The 18,807-nt window shown below is 55.7% G+C and overlaps 2 protein-coding genes across 3 annotated transcripts; one reads left to right on the plus strand and one right to left on the minus strand.

Moving 5' to 3' along the window:
• Positions 1-856: 856 nt before the first annotated feature.
• HES3 (hes family bHLH transcription factor 3) lies at positions 857-2,067 on the minus strand. Its single transcript, XM_014862513.3, has 3 exons — positions 1,987-2,067; positions 1,790-1,871; positions 857-1,406 (listed from the first exon to the last, which is right to left on the minus strand). Exons 1-3 carry the CDS (start codon positions 2,065-2,067, stop codon positions 1,033-1,035), a joined length of 537 nt encoding a protein of 178 aa, XP_014717999.1. The 3' UTR covers positions 857-1,032.
• Positions 2,068-8,766: 6,699 nt separating this feature from the next.
• On the plus strand, positions 8,767-18,740 carry ICMT (isoprenylcysteine carboxyl methyltransferase). Of its 2 annotated transcripts, XR_006527403.2 has the most exons (6): positions 8,767-10,302; positions 11,068-11,156; positions 12,029-12,198; positions 12,976-13,193; positions 15,334-15,714; positions 18,012-18,740. XR_006527403.2 is itself a non-coding variant. In XM_014861604.3 (5 exons), the coding sequence occupies exons 1-5, from the start codon at positions 9,871-9,873 to the stop codon at positions 15,514-15,516; spliced, it is 1,092 nt and encodes a 363-aa protein (XP_014717090.2). In that variant the 5' UTR covers positions 8,767-9,870; the 3' UTR covers positions 15,517-18,740. The 2 variants fall into 2 exon arrangements, 1 of the variants encoding a protein (XP_014717090.2); XM_014861604.3 differs by having other exon boundaries at positions 15,334-18,740.
• Positions 18,741-18,807: the final 67 nt, after the last annotated feature.

The raw sequence follows: 18,807 nt of genomic DNA on the forward strand, positions 1-18,807 counted from the left end.
TCTGAATTTCAAGCTGCTCGGAGAAAGTGCCAGGATATCTTCCTGGGCTTGGCGCAGGATCCCTGTCCCCCATCCCCAGGCTGTCCTTCGTGTGCCGGGACCCCCGGGCTGGAGTCTGAGCACAGCATTGACGCGTCATTTTCAGACAAACGGACAGGAGCAGAGCGTTCCAGGGTTGGTGAGGGTCGTGGGCTCCCTGGCAGCCCAACAGGTCCGGAGGCAGGGGTGCTGCAGGGCCGGGGCCTTGACTGCAGACCGGGGAGGTCTTTGTTGAGTGGAGAGCGGGGGCCCTCCCACGAGAGGAGCCCGGGTTTGCTCCAGCGGCCCTCAAGCCGGCCTTATGGCGCGCGTCATCCCTCCCAAGAACCGCGCGGGGCGGGGCGGCGGGGCGGCGGGGCGGCGGGGCGGCGGGGTGGGCGGGCCCCCGACCGCACGCCAGCCCGACAGGCCACGCGGCGTGAGGAGGGGGTGGGGATCCGTGGAAGCCAGAGGGTCCGGGGTAGGGGTGGACTGGGGGCCCCTCGCCCGCGGGGCGGGGCCCCGGGCGCTTTGTGCCGGTGGGAACCGGGCGTCCCCGGCCAACTGAATGGGCCGGGGCGGGGCAGCGATTCTCCTCGCTGCGAGGGGTCCGCTCTGCACCGCTGCCAACGGCGACCTTCTCACCGCAGCGCGGCAGCGAGACGGGGGCAGGGGCGGGGGCGGGCTGCCTGCCGGGGGCCCTGGGAAAGGGGCGCAGCCCAGGATACCCCCTCCCAGTCCCACTAGAGGGTGGGAGAAGGAGAGAGAGGGTCCAGCCTGAGTAGGTGGGGCTGAGGTGGGGGGTGGATCATGCCTAGACGCACAGACCCCCGTCCACGCGTGGCTCCTTGTATTTCCCCGAGTTCGCGAGTACGCGGCACCCTCCCCGCCACTCCCACCCTGGGACCAGGACAAACGACCGGGGTCCCGGCCGTCACCGCGAGCGTGCTCAAAACAGTCTCTGCGTCCCCGGGCCTGACGGGGGCCCTCTTGAGTCCGAGGCCGCACCGGGCCTCACCACGGCCGCCACACGCGCAGCCCAGGCCCGGGGCTCTCGGCCAAGCGACGAGACGCCGGCTGCGGCTCCGGGACGCTGGTGGACGGGCCGGGGAGACCTCCAGGGAAGAGGAGTCGGGATGGCGGGGACCGCGAGCCGCCGGCGGCCGGATCAGGGGCCCAAACGGCGGGAGCGCAGGGGCCGCATCTCGCGGGCGCCTCGAGGCCCGGCCCGGCGCTGTCCATGGTGCTGCCACCCGCACCCTCGTGCACCAGGTGGCAGGGCAGGCCGCCGCCGCCCTCCTCTCCGCGCCGCCGAAGCTGGCTGACGCCAGGCAGACAGCCGCGGAAGCCCGACGGGTACTCGGCTCCGCTGGGGACAGGCCAGAGCTCTGGGAGAGGGAATCGGACGGGAGAAATGTGGAGGGCAGGGGAAAAAAGGAGAGAGGAGGAGGAAAGGAGAGGTGTAGAGAAGAGAGAGAACGGGAGGGGAGAAGTGTGAAGAGGAAGAGAAGGGAGGGGAGAGGAGGAACCCTGAACGTCTCCGCCGGGGTCCAGACCTTCGTCCACCCGGACTACAACTCCACAGCCAGCCAGGCCTTTGCTGCTTCTCCCCTTCCAGTGATTTGGGGCCCGCTCCTCACTCGGCTGCCCCCTGCCCTGAGCTTTCTTTTCCACCCATCCCTTCTTTATCTGGCCTTGTAGTAACCATGGATCTGACCCTACAAGTCCCCCCCTGCTCCTCACCCCACCCACTCCAGGACCCCCCCTCTACCTTGCACCGCATTCTGAAGACTTTTCATGTACTTGACGCTCAGCTCCAGTATGTCTGCCTTCTCCAACTTGCGTTTCCGGATCTGCGGATCCGTGGAAAAGGCTCTTAGCTGGGCAGCCCGGTTGGAGAGGATGAGGTTGGGGATCGAGTCACCCCACCACCACCACTACCACTGCCACCACGTCCCCATGTCTCACCTGGTGCGAGTAATGTTTCTCCAGCAAGGACTTGAGCTGCTCCAGCGACACATTGATGCGCGCCCGTCGCTTCTTCTCCATCAGTGGCTTGGAGATCTGTGCAGAGCGGCTGTTAGAGCGGCACTCTCACCCTCTGCCCCCATCAGCCTCGGCAGGGCCCCCACCCCATGCCCCCAGGACCCCAGACCTTGCGGAAGCTGCCGGAAGAGGGACCACCAGAACAGCCCTGGGTCTCGGGCTCGGTGCCCATGTTGTCGTATCTGTGCCCTCGGGAGGTGGTGCTGCCTTTTTATAAAGGGTCCCTCGTTTACATGTCAATGAGGTGCTCCTGGACTCGAGGAACCCTGAGGGGGAGGGGATGAAGGGAGGATGCACCGGGAAGTTCTGCATCTCCCTCTGCCTGTCCCGCTCCCATAGCCCACGCTTTGGCCTAGCCTCCAGGACCCCTCCTCCCTCCCGAGGGACCCCTTTTGCCCTTTCTCAGTCTTTCTTTTATCCCTCTCATCCCCACCACTTCCCAAGTCTTGGGTCCCCTCCCATGCCCACCACCTCCATGCCCTGTCCTGTCCCAGTCTCCCTCAGTTCTGGGCCTCACCACTAGGCCCACTGCCTAGTCCTCACTGCCCTTTGTCTCCAAGCATTTTTGCAGGGCACTCATTGGGGGTGGTCCATGGGCCCAGCCAGCTGTGAGTCCTGCTAATGACCATACAGAGCAGAGGGTCTCTACTGGCCTGATGAAGACGCGGAGGCAGGGAGCACCCGCCAGCAAGGCCTTTCTGCCGGCTTCACGCTCTGGCCGTGCTGGCAACGCTGCATTAGTCGCCCTAATGTTGGGACAATGCAGCGATTTTCTGCCTATGGCCACTGAAAGCCGGGCGCAGGCCGGGCCCGTGGGGGCCACGCAGCAACATGTGTCCCATTAAAGCGTGCAGCCCGCCCGCGGGGCCACAGCCAGCATCCTCCTCACTGGGGCCTTGGGACTGGGAGCATTCCTGCCCTGGGGTGCAGCCTGGGCTCAGGTGCCCTCTAGCTCTGTTAGGACCCAACAACCCACATTCTTCCAGCTAGGAGGCAAGCCACAGGCAGCCTCAGGGCAGGGTGAGTCACAACGACCTCCCCCACCCCCAGTCCTGGGTTTCCAGGCTGGACACCTCAGGCTTTGAGGACCGTTTCCTTCACAGGGATCGCCTGGGAGTTTATTCCCGACAGCTTTCTGTCGGTCCTAACAAATGGGAGGTGGGGGTGGGGAAGACCACTGATCATCTGGGGAGAGCACCATTCAGAGCTTTTGGAGGTCCGGAGTCCCAACCCCTTTTCGTTATTGAGGGTGTGGCTGGAGACCCAGGGAGCTCAGTGGAGGAGGCACCTGCCCCAGGACCAGCTAAGCCCTAGGGCAGGACTCCAGTGCAGTCCAGGCTTGGGCCCCAGGAGGCTGGCCTGCAGTAGCTGTGACAGATAGGAATGCTGACCTCCAGGGGAGTCCCGGGGTTCAAACCTACACATCTCCCTTTACTGGGCTCTCATGGCCTCAGTTTCAGGGTTTTTAAAATGGGATTCTGAACAACGCGGGCCCGCACGGCTCCTTGCGAGAGTGATGGGGAAGTCGCAGGGACGCAAAAGTTCTGCAGTTGAGCCTTTGGCAGAGGAATGAACAAATTGGCCTTTGCAGGGCCTCAGCTTGAGGGGGAGGGGAAATTGCTGGGTCCTGGGTAGGCTCCCAGTTCCCTCGAGCTGGGGCATCTTTCCCCCAACCCACCCCCGCCCGAGGTATTGACATGCCCTGCCCGGGCAGCGGCGTTCCCAGGCGCCAAGCAGCGTGGAGAATCGCGCCCCGCCCTCCTTTCAGGCCGAGGCTGCGGTCGTAGCGGCTCCGGGGTGCTCTTCCGCCCGCGTTGCAGGGCCTGCGGGCCAGACCTGGGCTGGGCCAGGCCCGGGGCGGGCAGCAGGGCAGAGGCTGGACTGCAGGCGCTGGCACGCGCCGGGCAGCTTTGAAGCGCCGGGACTGGCCGGGCCCGAGAGGCCTCCGTGCGCTCGCTCCGGCTTGGGGCGGTGGCGGCACGGTACAAAGGTGCCGCAGGGCGGGCGGGCGGCGCGGCCGGGCACAAAGGGGGCAGCCGAGTGTTAAGGGCATTGTGCAGGCTGCATAAAGCCGCGCCCGCGCCCGCCCCCTCGGGGCCAAACTCCGGGCGCCCCGCAGCGCGCGGACTTCCAGCTGCTGCACATCTGCACGGAGGCTGGGCGCGCGCCTCGCTCCGGCGGTCTCTCCTCACCCCCGCCTCTGCTCTCGAGCCGCGCGGCAGCGGGGCAATTTGTCCTCTAATTATGATCCCTCCCCCATAAACCGCCGTCCGCGCCTTTCAACTCCGGCGCATTAGCAAACGAATGGGGCTCCGTGCTGCTCTAGCTGCCCTCAGCGGGGGAGCCGGGCCCGCCCCCTCTCCAGACTTAGGGCCGCCATAAAGGGGCCCGCGGGCCGCTCCCGCCGGCACCCTGGCACCCGCAGCCCCTGGGGCCACCACCCTTCTAGAGTCGGTTCCCAGGGATCCCGAGCGTGCTGGGTGGGGCCGCTCACGTGGGCGGCTTAGTGTTTCTTAAGAAGTGGAAAATTGACCGCAAAATGCGCTAATTCGCAATGTTCTGCTTTGGCTACAGGAGGCGAGGCCCGGGATGGGGGGTAGGGGGTGGGCGGGGGGAGGCCCAAGCAGGAGTCTCAGTTGTTAAGCTCCGCCCCCGCCCACTTAACGGGTCTCCGCCACGGCTGCCCCTACCCCCACCGGTTACCATCCGCTGCGCCCCGCACCTCCCCTCCCCCGGCACGTCCTCTGGCTGGTGTCTCCCCGCTTAGGCTGATCCCTCGCACTTTCTGGGCTTCCCCCGCTCCTAGCGCGGCTCCCACGCCACTAACAGCCACAGACGGCTCTCTCCTCGCCTTAAGCCGGCTGAGGGTCGCGCGGGGCTTAAGGCTGAAAGGAATCCCTGGGCAAGTTTCATCCTCCGTTTTCCTGTGCTTGGAGACAGCTTCCAACTTCTCATCTCCACTTCACCCTCAATTTGGGCTCCTTCTTTTGGGCAGCCCCTTCCTATACTAAGTTAAAGTCGGGTCTTTGCATCCGGCAAAGGGCAATTGGAAAAGATACTAAAAAAGCCTCCACCGATATCCTTCCTTCTCGGTGACCCAGGCTGGGGACCCCCAGGTCCACCTCCTCCCCCTCTCTGTTTTCCAGTCCTGCGTCTGGGCTTCCTCAGCACACTCTCAGGCAGGCCAGGCTCCGAAGGGGCGTGGGGGAGGCAGGGGAGGCCTTTTCACCATCTGGGCCCGGGTCTTCTCTGAGAGCAAGCAGGACATGGTGCTCTGGAGCTGCTGGGAAGGGCATGGACCAACTTAGAAGCTGGCCTTATGCAAGCTGGGATATAGGCCACCGACTGACTCCCTTTCCATCTTTAGCATCTGCAGTCCCCAGGGGGCCTGGAAAGGAGCACAGGCCCAGGCAGAGCACTGGGGAGACACAGGCCGCCCTCTGCTCATTCAAGGAAATATTCCTTCTGTAAGTCCAGAGGGCTCTGGGGGCTTCCAGGGGTGCTCAGGGCCCTCTGCTTCCTTGCGCTGGGGAAATTAAGGGGAAAACTGCCCTGTGCCATTGCCCCTCCTTCCCGCATTTCGTTTTCGTGACTTTGGGGAAAGAAAGAACATTACAGAACAAGTTGGGTCTAGAAACTCAGCGAAGAGGGGGTTTGCAGGCCCAGGACAAGAGCCCTACGAGACGTCCCACCAGCCATCCCAGGTGACAGCCCTGTGCAGGGTCTCAGTCCTGGGTGGACCCTCCCTCGTGCAGCCCCCAGGCATTTTAAGCAATGCTCAGGAAGGCTGCTGCTGGTGTGGTGACTGAAGGGAGAAATGCACCATCTCCCTCCGCAGATGCACTTCAAAGTGGAATGAAGTGATGGCTCCATGTAATTAACTATTGGGACACAGCAAAAGCACTGAAATGACTCAGCCAATTGTCTCCAGATGGGGTTGGAGAGGCCGCGATTGTTTAACTCTCTTTAGCTGTGTTGGGACTCCGACTATCCCAGCAGCCAAGGGCCCCTCCAGGAGACAAAGGCTGGGACTCTGGTGAGTGCATCAACACTGAACCGAGCTGGCCTGGCCTGGGGAGAGTGAATTCAGGGAGACCCCCATTGTCCCAGCCTTTTGTGTTTCTCCTCAGCTGGCTCTAATCTTTAAATATTTACCCGGCCCCTTTGTGCACATGTAACTTATGCACTTCGGCTGATGTGCTCATAAATTACATGTCATTTACCCATTTCCAGACTAGGGAGAGGGGGCTTTCATGCCTGGAGCCCAAGATAGCCAGGGGAAGGGAAGGACAACTTTTGGAGGACCAGGGTTTCCTCCCAGAGAGAGCTGCAGCCACACTGGACAGGCCCCTCCCGGCCTCCATGTGGGCACTGGACAGGGCAGAGGCCTGTGAGTGACAAGGAGCCCCAGAAGGCCACTCTAACAATGAGTGACTGGGGACCCACCAGCAGGGAGGAGGGAGAGGCTGGTTTCCCAGACTTTGTCCTAGTTGCTGTCAGGCTGGACAGGAGCAAACTTTTCATCCTGGGAAGTTGGTGTGGGTTGAGGTGCTTGGTTATCCACTGTGGAGAGGCAAGAACGCCCCATCCTTGCACCTGCCTCCTGCTTGCTCTGGGCCATCCTCCCTTTCTACATTCTCTCTTGCTCAATAAAGCGGCCCCATTTAAGAAAAATTAAGAAAGCATAATTTCATCTCAGCCTGCAGTTTAACTTGGAAAAGTCAAGGTGGTCCTTAGGGCTCTTCAAACAGAAAGGATACCCACTCGGGCCCAGGATGGAGAGCCACGTCAGCTGGTGGGCGGAGGGCAGGATTGGGGGCGCTGCAGAGGGAACTTCCTGCATGAGAAAGGGCTCTCTTTGTGCTTGCCTGCAGCTCCTAGAACAAAACACATTCAAATGCTTATTTACAAAAAAAGGCAGGGGGGCATCCCAGGGCTGAGTAGCTTTCCTTTCTTATATTTTTGTAGGTTCGTGGTTCCCCTAGCCTGGGGGATGACAAACTGGGGTAACACTGGAGAGCTGGGTGCAGAGTGGATTTGTCTGATCAGATTGCTTTCCTCTCTGGGGGGAAAGCAGGTCTGTGTGTTTCTGTCTGTATCTCTGTGTGAATTACTGTTTCTCTGTGTGTCTGTGTGTAACTTTGTTTCTCTGGGTCTATGCCAGCATGTTCATATATTTGCTTACTTGCTTTTCTCTTCCATCACTGCTCTGTGAGCCCTGGTCCCTGACAGATTCAGGAACTCCACTGGCTTCTAAAAATTTTCTTCGCCTGAGGTCCAGCATCATGTGGGAGGGGACTGTCTCCCCTTTCTTTCTCCCTTTTCCAAGATGGGGCTAATGGAGAGATGTAGGGTCTAAGAGGAAGTGATGGACAGAGGAGAGAGGGTTGCTCAGGCTGGATTACATGTTACTCTGTGCCCCCAGAACGAGGACAGTCCCTGGGGGCAAATCAGGGTCAGAAGTCAGGGTGGAGAGCAGACGCCACTGGCCAGAGACAGAGCTTCCTGGAGCAGCTCTCTGCCCCGGGACCAGGCCCACTCCTAGGAGTGAAAATGCAATGAGTGCCCTCTAGCGGCCTCGAGGTGTCCCGGCACTGAGGGAGACGTCCTGAGTCTGGGGAAAACCGTGAGAAACTGGGGGCAGTGGCAGGAGAGCCTGCTCTCAGCCTTCAGCAACGCTCAGGCCTCCTTCCCACGTGGCATTGCAGCTGGGCCACTTTGGATTTTAAAACATTAAATCTCCTTTCAGTTCCCATTAATTGAATTTAGCAAATGTTTCTGAGCACCATTTAAACAGGGTACTGGGCTTTATAGAATGTTATCAATAACCTGACGGTGAAATCAGGATCCTCAGTTTACAGAAACCGAGGCTCATAGAGGTAATTTGCCCAAGGTCACAAAGCTGGGCTGCGGCAGTGCTGGGACCCAGATTCCAGCCCAGCCTCTCCATCCTTCTCTAAGCCTAGCTGCCCAGACGCCAGGCCTTCTGCCAGGTCCTTCGGGGACAGAGGAGAGGGGGGCAGCCAGGGGCTCAGATACAGGGCCCAGCTGACTGCAGCCCTGCCTGCCTGGCCTCAGTGCTCTCTGACCCACTACTCTGGGCTCCAGGCTCCCCGGGGGCCCGTCCCCTATCCCGCCTCAGGCTTGCTTCCTCGTGCCTCTGTGTCTGTAAACTCCGTGCCTGCCCTTCTCCCTCCCTCCCTCTCCCCCCTCAGATGCCCTTGCACTCATTTCCAGTGGCGGCAGCCTGCCAGTCCCTGAGGGCCCGAGACCTAGCTCCTGCCTCTTTTCCAGGCAGACTCCTAACCCTCCGGCCCTCCCACCCTCAGGCCTCTCCTTGGGGTCCCTCTCTCTCTTCTCCACCCTTACTTGGCTCCTGCCTCACTCCTACCCCACTGTGGTTTATGCTAGTCACTTGCTTACTTGCCTTTCTCCTCCACCATCGCTCTGTGAACTCCTGGTGGGGGGGGGGGAGAGTAACTCTTTCAAAAAGTTAAGAACAATTTCTGATGTGGCTTGTGGGCAATGTGGAAAATACAAAAACATACAAAGAAGACAACAACCCCCATCACCTAGAAATAACCATTGTTAACATATCGGTAAATTAAAAAATTATGAATACTATCTACCACTTACTGAGCAATTGCCTGTGCTAAGGGCTTGGCACACATTATTAAATCCAACCAATCACCATACAGAGTTAAGTATTATTATTTATTTTCCTTTCATAGATGAAAAAACTAAGCTTCAAAAGATAAACTTGGGGCCAGCCTGGTGGCACAGCGGTTAAGTGCGCACGTTCCGCTTCGGCGGTCCGGGGTTCGCTGCTTCGGATCCCGGGCGCAGACATGGCACCGCTTGGCAAGCCATGCTGTGGTAGGTGTCCCACATATAAAGTAGAGGAAGATGGGCACGGATGTTAGCTCAGGGCCAGTCTTCCTCAGCAAAAAAAGAGGAGGATTGGCAGCAGTTAGCTCAGGGCTAATCTTCCTCAAAAAAACAAAAATTAACTTACTTCCCTAAAGTCACCCAGATAGAGAACAGAATTATACTCAAGCTCTCGTTAAGTCCAAATTTTATGCTCTCAACCACTGTGTTCTCATGTATTCACGTGGCCTTCCCTTCAGTCCTGCTTCTCTGCAGAGACGTGCATATTAGAGTTAATAAAACTAAACTCAAACCAAAAAACAGAAGACAAGTCGCCCAGAGTTCTCCCCCCTGAAGATAACCGCGGTTACATAATCTGGGCTTCTATTTCAATCATTTTCCCAGGCTCACACATACGCTTTTGTTCTTCCCAAGTGAAGTCAGGATCACACTAAAGTTTTGTATTCTGCCTTTTAAAAGACCTAAGATGTCCTAAGTTTTTCCACCACCGGCCAACATTCTCCCTGAACACGAACTGAAGTGGGCGGTCATCCTGCTGCTTGGACGACCAGTGCTGGGTTTTCGGGCTGCCCCCCGGGCAGTGTCCCCGCGCCGGCGCAACGTGGGACCCAGCGGGCGCTCGGGGACCGGCCGAGGGCGGGCGAGAGGCGCGGCTCGGACCCTGCGCGCGGCCCCCGCGCGGTGGGCTGGGTGGGCCGGTCCCGCGCGCGCGCCTGCGCGCCGAAGCGTGTCAGTTTCGGGGAGGACCGCGCGGGGCCGGCCGAGGCGGGGTTGGCTTCAGATTTCACATGGTTTCTTCGGACAGGGACATTCTGGAGTTTGGGACCGACTTCTGGCAGACGCCGGCGGCGACTTCTCGGCCCAGGACCCAGTTACCCCGCCGCCCCGCCCGGCCGGTCGCCACTCGGCCTGGGTCAGATGGTCCCGGGGGAGCCGCCGGGGCGGGGCTTGGCCGCGGGGCGGGGCGTTCCCGCCAAATTCGGGCGCCAGCCCCGCGGCGCGGCGGTATCGCGAGAGCTCGCGGGCGGCGCGCAGCTCCGGGCAGCTGCCCTTCCCGGCCGGCGTCGGCGGCGCAGTGCGCAGGCGCGGCGGGCGGGTTTCCCAGGGCTACAGCCAGCGCCGGCGCCGCCGTGTGCTCGTCCGCCGCCCTGCGCCATGGCGGGCTGCGCGGCGCGGGCTCCGCCGGGCTCTGAGGCGCGCCTCAGCCTCGCCACCTTCCTGCTGGGCGCCTCGGTGCTCGCGCTGCCGCTGCTCACGCGCGCCGGCCTGCAGGGCCGCACCGCGCTGGCGCTCTACGTGGCCGGGCTCAACGCGCTGCTGCTGCTGCTCTACCGGCCGCCGCGCTACCAGGTGCAGACCGCGCGGGGCCGGGGGCGCGGGGGCGGGGCGATGCGCGTGGCTCCTTCCCCCCGGGGTGGGGCCCGCAAGAGGGGCTGCCTCCTCCAGGCGTGTTGTTTAGCGGCAAGTTCAGGCGGCAGGAGGGACCCTGCCTCGCCAGGCTCGGGGGACGTGGGGCGCGGGCCCGCTCCACCCGGCGGAGTGGGTGGGAAATTGCAGTTGGTGCGGTTCGGCAGCTGCGATAGATGCGCCGGCGTGGGGAATGAGCGAGCCCACGGGTCCCTTTATGTAATTTAAGGTGTAGAGACCTACCTGCTGCCAAGTTTGAGGTCAGGGGCCCCGCAGTTTCGTGGAAGGGGCTGGGCGCAGAGGCGCGGGTGCCCCGACCAGATTCGCTGCATGGACTTGGGAGAATCTGGCCAGTTAACTAGGTTCATACAGTTTTCCCACAGTCCTGAGTAATGATAGCAATAATAATGATAGTAATGGCAGCTAGAACTTACGCAGCACTTACCCTCACGTACTTTACGTGGGTAATCCTAAAAGGTAGGTACTACTATCATGCCCATTGTGTAGGTGGGGAAATCCGAGGGCCAGAGGGGTGTGGTTTCTTCCGCAAGGCCACACAGCCAGAGAGGGGTGGGCTTGGGATTTGAACGCAGGCAGCCCTGCTTCACCCTCTTAACCTCTGAGCAGATCGGCTCTACATGATCGCCACCGTCTGCTCCTGCAGCCCGGAACAGCCGGGTGACTGAGCTTCTTTTGGGCCCGTTTCAGATAGCCATCCGCGCTTGTTTCCTTGGCTTTGTGTTCGGCTGCGGCATGCTGCTAAGTTTCAGCCAGTCTTCTTGGAATCACTTTGGCTGGTAAGAAGTACTTCGCGAATAATGGTTTTGAGTTGCCAGTGGGGGGGATCAGACGGTCAGTAGTGCTATTTCCTCCTCCCTGACTGGCTGAAGGCTGTTTAGGGTTCCGTGGAAATGAGGTCTCTAGTTTCCACCGAGATGCCGGCATCTCAGACCTGGTGCCCATTGGTTGGTTCTGTTGCAGGCAGAAACAGGTCTCCCTGCCTGGTGCCCTGCTCACAGGTGCCCTCCTCAGTAACATGAGGAGCCCTTCCCGGAAGAGAGTCCAGGTTCTCCGCGACGGCATGGGCAAGGCTCTGGCTCGTCTTCACACGCCTTTTCCGTCTCTGATTTCTATTAGGTGACATCTAGTGCACCCTCCACAGCCAGTGTAGGATTTTTCCCTACACTATGATTTCAGTCCCTTGAGGCTTCTAGTCCCTCACCTGGACATGAACCAGTGGCTTCAAGGTAAAAAGCTTTACCTCCTATTATCAACACTCTGAGCCGTCGCATCCTTCTTTGCTGGAATTATTTCAGTTTTGTTGAATTTTTGTATTCAACATACATCACTGCTTTATTTTGATATTTCTCTCCTTCCTGTTTTACTGTGTGTAGGGTCATTTTTTTAAAGGCTGAGGGGTCCATAATGGCTTCCTAACCTGTGTTTGTTTGCCTGTAACATTAAAAAATGTAGTCCCTTTGAAACCCCACTTTCTGCAAACCTAAGGGAGTCATGCCACATAGTGTGCCTGGTGTCCACTTTCAGACAGGTGACGACCGGACCACGTCATAGAATTCAGGGACAGTTCACCAGACCCAAATCCATACTGTGACTTGTGGCTAACCTGATTCTTTTGCCCTGACTTAGCTGTCTTTTTGTTTTTAAATAGGTACATGTGTTCCCTGTCATTGTTCCACTATTCTGAATACTTAGTCACAGCGGTCAACAATCCCAAAAGTCTGTCCTTGGATTCCTTTCTCCTGAATCACAGTCTGGAGTATACAGTAGCTGCTCTTTCTTCTTGGATCGAGTTCACACTTGAAAACATCTTTTGGCCAGGTCAGTGTGCTGCCCTACTTTCCCATCTGGAGGGGAGGAGGGTGTCTTCCTCTCGGGCCTGGGGACAGTGACCTGGGTTCGCCTCTCAGGTGTAATCTCCCTGGGACCTCCGTCTCCACTAAGCTCTTTATAAAGGACGAGCTCTGCTTGTGGATTCTGCTTCTGGATTTTGAATCGAGGACGGGTTGACCTTTTGCTTTAAACCTTGCATAACGTAGTGCGCCGTCTAATATGAAGCTCCAGCCTTCGATGGTCCTCATTTTATAGGCAGAGGAGATTTTGGCTCTGTTCATTTTCTGTGAGTTGAGAAATTTCATGTGAAGTGTTTATTAGCAGAAACCTCTGCATCTGGCACCTACTCTCAGGTCGAACTTTGCACAGCGCATGAAATAAAATATATGTGGTTCCCAGGACTCTCTGACAGGCCAAGGCAGGAAACGCTGGATGCTTCTCTGCTTCACTTAGCTGTGCTTGTGTCCAAGTGAAGGATGGGAGTGTGTGGCCGGGGGACGTGGACTGAGAGCCCATCAGCCCTGCCATGGCGCTCTGATTGGCTTGTTGGCACTTTGAAATAAACAGATGAACAGCATAACTTAGGACAATGTGTTTTGCTTATAATTAAATTTTAACGTGATGATGAATGCTAAGTGCACACTAGCATGTTTCCTAGTGTTCCTGTCTTTGGAAAAATGAGTTAATTTTAAGTATTCAAAGTGGGGAGCTCAGCAGTCCAGTGTCTTCACTTCCCGTTTGTCACCGACGATGTCTCTCCTGCAGAACTAAAGCAGATCACGTGGCTCAGTGCCACGGGGCTGCTGATGGTGGTCTTTGGAGAATGTCTGAGGAAAGCGGCGATGTTTACAGCGGGGTCCAATTTCAACCACGTGGTGCAGAATGAAAAGTCAGAAACCCATACTCTAGTGACAAGCGGAGTGTATGCTTGGTTCCGGCACCCTTCTTACGTTGGATGGTTTTACTGGAGTATCGGAACCCAGGTACAGTATCAGACATGACACAGGTCTCCTTTACATTTTTTTTTTCTTTTACAATTTTGTAATTGACATATAATTCATATACCATAAATCATTTCAAAGTGTACAAGTCAGTGGGTTTTAGTGTTTTCACAAGGCTGTTGGTCCTCTTTAAATAGGTACATGTGTTCTGTCATGTTTCAAGTGATAGCTAAATAAAGGTCACAAGAACTGATTTAGTCCTTAACCTCTTTTACCGTATACCTAAGATCTGGACATCCTCAATTTGTAGGCTCTTGGTGATTCCAGGTGCTGTTACCCCATCTCCCATACCCTTCTCTGCCTCTGTAACTTAGATCTGGAGCACCTCAGTGAGGTGAGGACAGAGATGGGGCTTTGGGGGAGAGCCCTCTGGCATGCAAGTGGCAGCTTAGCTGATTTTCATTAGGAGCTGCTATTGGTGAGGCCATGGTCACATACTGGGTTTAATCTGAGCTGTGTAGGTTTATTCTGTCTCCGGCTGCAGACCGAGCCTTGTTTCTTGACCATTGTACCCTGAATCTCTTCTCTTGGTCCTAGAAGGACTTTGCCAGAGAATGTGATCAGAGCTTAGAAAACTCGTCCCCTCTTTGGGAAATCCAGTCTGGGCCCCTAAGTGTCCCATCGGCAGTGCATGGTCCACGGGAATTCTCTGGTGATCCCCAGTGGTGGAGTAGGGCCAGGTTACCCCCCAGCATTTCTTTTAAAACTTGCATTTCTGAAACTTAAGATTCCCATATTGACAATCATATTCCCTGGGAACACATCCATTATAGTTGAATCATGTAATTTGCCATAAATGCTAACTATGTACCTAACTGCTCTGGGAGTTTTTCACACCTCTTTGATTGTAGATGTTTTTACACTGACTCAGCTTACACATATGTGTGAAAATGGAACAGGCCTTTCCTGGAACAGTACTTATTGTGTATAGAACACTCCGTTTTCTTATTATTAATTGTAGTGCTGTTTATGATGCCCTGAATTGAATTCATGGCTCAGTAATGGGTCGTGGCCTCAATTGGGAAGCCTGGCTGCCGGGCGTGCCAAGAAGCTGCCCATGTCTGCCGGCTGAGGGCACAGGCTCTGGGGTTGCTGACCCAGCCAGCCAGTCCAGGCTCTTACCTTGGCTCTTGGCTTCCCTTTCTTCCCACATTAAGTGGGGACAGCAGCACCACCTCAGAAGTTGGCTGCGGGGGTCAAATGGCTTATTGTTTTAAAGGGCTTAGCATGTGCTGGGGACACGGTAGGCACTCCATAAACAGTGGTGAGAATCAGGAGTCGAGGGCGTGTGACTGGTTCTCTTGGTGGGAGTCACCCACTTGGGGAGGACCTGTGTCTGGAGGGTCACTCCAAGTGGGCAGGGTGGGTTAGCAGCAGCTTCCCCCAGAGCTGGGCGATGCTCTTGGCCTGGAAGGACTGTTTGGGATGGATCAGTGGGCAAGACGTTCCTAAAAGTGGAAATACCACAAGTAAGGAGGTGAGAGGCAATCAAAGTAAATGTAGCTGAGGGCAGGGGCTGGAAGAGGTGGGCTGAGGCGCTCCTTCTCCAGGTTTAGGTGTTGGAGCGACCTGAGCAGGGGAGTGGTTTGATGAAAGAAGTGACTTCGGAAGTTCGGTTAAGTGGCAGTGTATCGGGTACAGGGCTAGGCTTTGGGGGCCAAGGGCAGGGGACCAGGTAGCTGTGAGCAGGAAGGGGTGCATTAGGATGCGGTGGGGCAGGAAGAGGCCGGGCTCAGCCGTGCGGGAAGGCAGTGTGCACGGAAGGGTCATTCACACATGGGGGCCAGAGGAGGAGGAGTCGTCACCCCAGCCTGAGGGTTGAAATCCAAGAGGTTGATCTTTCCTTTTAATTTTTAGGTGTCTCTCAGGTAAGAGGAACAGCAGCAGAGAGAGGGTATGAAGGAAAGCTACAGGGATGAGTGTTTAGTTCTAACGTGACAGTGGTCATGTGATCTCACTTAACGCCATCCTGGTCCTGACTCTCAAAGACCCTGATAGTATTTCGGCAGTCTCTTGGCCCTTGGCAGGAAGTCCTCTGTGAGTGTTCGAGAGAAGCAGATGCTGCTGCAGCTCGGGTGTCACGTCACTCTGACACTGATCAACTTCCTCTTCCCTCTATCAGGTGATGCTGTGCAACCCCATCTGTGGCGTTGGCTATGCCCTGACAGTGTGGCGATTCTTCCGTGATCGAACAGAAGAAGAGGAGATCTCACTGATTCACTTTTTCGGGGAGGAGTACCTGGAGTATAAGAAGCGGGTGCCCACAGGCCTGCCTTTTATAAAGGGAGTCAAGGTGGAGCTATGACACAGCAGGGGCCGGGGGCCTCCCAGTCCGTGCAGCCCAGGATGGAACTGCCTCCTGTTGGCCACTCTGCAGAATGGATTTTCTTAATCGTTTTATACATCACCAGTTACTCTTCTGGAATATCACTCAAGACCAAACGGTCAGAAGGCCTTAGGACCAAAGGACCCCCGGAGCGATCTGTTCTTGGGCTGAGTTAAGGTAGGATATAAAGATGGACAAGAGCAAATAATAGCAATATCCAACAGTGCCCCTCCAGAAGTGCCCTGGTGAGAACCCAGGCCATGCTCCATCCCCCACGGAGCCACAGTGTATGTGGGTTGTGACCAGGACCCCTCGGGAGAGGTGGACTCACTCGTCTCGCTCATCGAGGAAGGCTTCTCCAGCAGGCAGGGGGATGTGGGCGCCAGTGCTTATTAGCGTTAGGAACACATTCAAAATCTTTAAGTGGAAAACACAGACAGCACAGCTTTAACCTCCTTATTTCTGTCTTTACGTGCATGAGCGTCTATACCGTTTTAAAGATACTTCGTTATAAAGCACTTTGGCTCTTCCTATATTTAATCATATTTACATATCTATTTTTTATAAATAGCAGTATAAATTCAAAGGGGACTCACTGGTGTTAATAGCCCCAGCTTTTATTTGGCAGAAAGGAAGCATGGACACCTCTAGGCACTTTGGCCAAGTGGCTTTGTGTCACCAGAGCACCCCAGGCCTGGGAGACCGTGGGCCCCTGTGGGTTTCCGGGGTCTCCCGAGAGGAGGCAGTTATCAGTGACAGGCATGTCAAAGATGTGTCATTTTTCCTTTATCCAAGAAATGCTTATTGAACGCCTGCTCTGTGCAAGGCATTGTTAAACTTTAAGAAATACTGCTCCCCATTTACTTGGGATTTTATTGTATTTTCCCATAGCTTGTATTTTTGTGTTTGATTTAAATCTTTTAAGTATGGATTTCTACGTTCTGTTCTCAGAATTCCATCGTCCCTAATGCCATTTCAAACTGTCTTTTCCAAAAGCGTTTGAGAGCATATACAACTACAAAATTCAAGCAAGTCGACTCATAAAAGTCTTAAATAGAGCAAATAATCTCAACAGTATTGTTTTTCGAGTTTGGGGGAAGTGATGGGCTTTATGAGTCAAACATAGAAGTTTTAAGACGCTTGGTTCATTGTGGACTAGATAGGAACTGTTCTCAGTGTGAAACCCGTCCCATGCACTTCTGCAGTGGCGCCAGCTAAGTCGGTGGCAGCCCCCAGCGGGAGCGCTGCTCCGCTGCCACGCACGCCACGCGGCTTTCGAGGAGCCACTTAACCTTTCTGTGCCTAGACCTCCCCATTTGTAGAATGGGGTCGATACCACCTACCTCACAGGGGTGCTGTGAAGACTTAGAATAACAACGTCAAACGTTTTTAATACTTAGAGAGATGACATAAATGAAGCCTGTACTGTAATGACCTACACAACGGACATTTGGTTAACTGTACCAGATACTGGAAATGTGTGTTCAAAAGAGCATTTTACCAACTCAAAACATTTACTCATTTCTAGATTTTATGGCCTAATTAGTTTTTTTGTTATTATGTATACCAAAGAGGTTTACGGGTTCTTGGATTGCTGATATGACACTTGCTGGTGTGAGAACTAGACAGACTCGACTGTCAGCCCCCGTCAGGGTCTGGCGGTCAGATTCTGGCCAGGGCGGCTGCTCGAGCCCTTGGCAGCAGGTTCCTCTGGCATGGACACGCCCCGTGGGACGGCAGCATGCACTTACTCTGTCTGGGAACTTGAGTTGAATCAGTTCTAAACTTGTTCTCCAGACCACGCTGAGTGAAGTGAACTCCACTCTGTAGGATTGCAAATGGAGGAGGGCGTGGCTGGGGTTTTGGCAGCCATCCCCAGCTCTCTGAAGGAAAGTTCCTTCTTGCTGCATCTAGCAGGATGGGACCCAACTTTCCTTCCTACTAGTGGCCATGAAGCTGTCTTTTTAATAGATGGAGAGGAGCTCATGACGGCGCTGGCTTTGTGGACCGGCAGGCTGGAGGTGTTGGCTTTGATGATCTGTACTCCCTCCCCCTGCCGGGTCCAGAAAGCCCGCCTTCCTGCCGGCCGAGCTCAGAAGGTGGGCCTCAGTGTTTGCAGTGAGATGCTGCCTGACGTTATATTCTGCTCTGCTGTGAAGGCAGGTCTGTGGGTGGAGGCAGGGAGAGAGCATTCGTATCCTCATTCGCAACCCCAGGGCAGAAGTCAGCAATGACTTAGAGATGGAGATGAACTCCTTAGGGGCAGGATTGGGAACGTGATTGACTTTCATCCAGCACTGAGATCCTCAGATTATTTTTAGCTTTATAAATTTAGCAGTGACAGTGTACACGGCAGAGAATCAGGTTAATGAGGTACAGGCTTTTTGGGTATTCCCAAAAGCTTTTGGGTAAAGGCCACATCACCAGTTCCCTCAAATTAAGAAACCATCAAGAGATTTCTTCTTCCATTGCAGGTTTTAAAGTGGAGATTCTTAAGTGGAAACCAGGCACTGCACAGAACAAAGCCACTTTGAAGCAGCATAAAATTCAGCATTTTATGAGAATTTGTAGGTTGCAGCTGAGAATGGCAGTTTACAAAAAAAGAGGTAGTGAGTGGGGTGAGCCTGGCAGAAAGCAAAAGGCAGCATACCCCACCGTCCCTCCATTGGTATCAACTGCTTCTTGAGCCTAAAATGTAAACTTCATTAATCCTTCCCATTTATTTAACACTCTGGGTGATCGACATGCTTGGGGAACTGTCCCCACATGTGTGTTCATAGGTTCGGCTCAGGGGTCTCGGCCCCAGCTCGTTTGGTAGCAGTCCCTCTGGAACAGGTACAGTAAACCACTGACCCTCTCTGCACTTTCTTACTGCCTCAGATAGCGCTGTCTCCCACCGTCTTTTGCTTCTGTAGTGGCCTGGCGAGGTTAGGCAGCCTGACCTCTCCAGCGTGGTGGGAGAGGCTTGCTCTCTGCCCTGCGTGCAAGCTTGACGCCTTGTCCTTGTCCCCTGGGCGTGGTCCCCAGCACTTACTCCCTAGGAAGCCCTCCCATAGCTAGGAGAGTAACTTAATGGAGTAATTCTACTCTTCTTTTTACATGCAGAAATGTTGATTTAAATATTTTAAATTGGATTTTCTTTCACAGGTACTGATTATCCTTAAATAATTCTTAAATAAAACTGTACTTGATTTCACTATCAACGATGGTGTGATTGTGTGGGATGCAGAAACTCTTAAGATCACGTCACTTGCGGCTAAGAAATGTCCA

The sequence above is a fragment of the Equus asinus genome, chromosome 5 (genome assembly GCF_041296235.1).
Source record: "Equus asinus isolate D_3611 breed Donkey chromosome 5, EquAss-T2T_v2, whole genome shotgun sequence".
Lineage (NCBI taxonomy): Eukaryota > Metazoa > Chordata > Mammalia > Perissodactyla > Equidae > Equus > Equus asinus.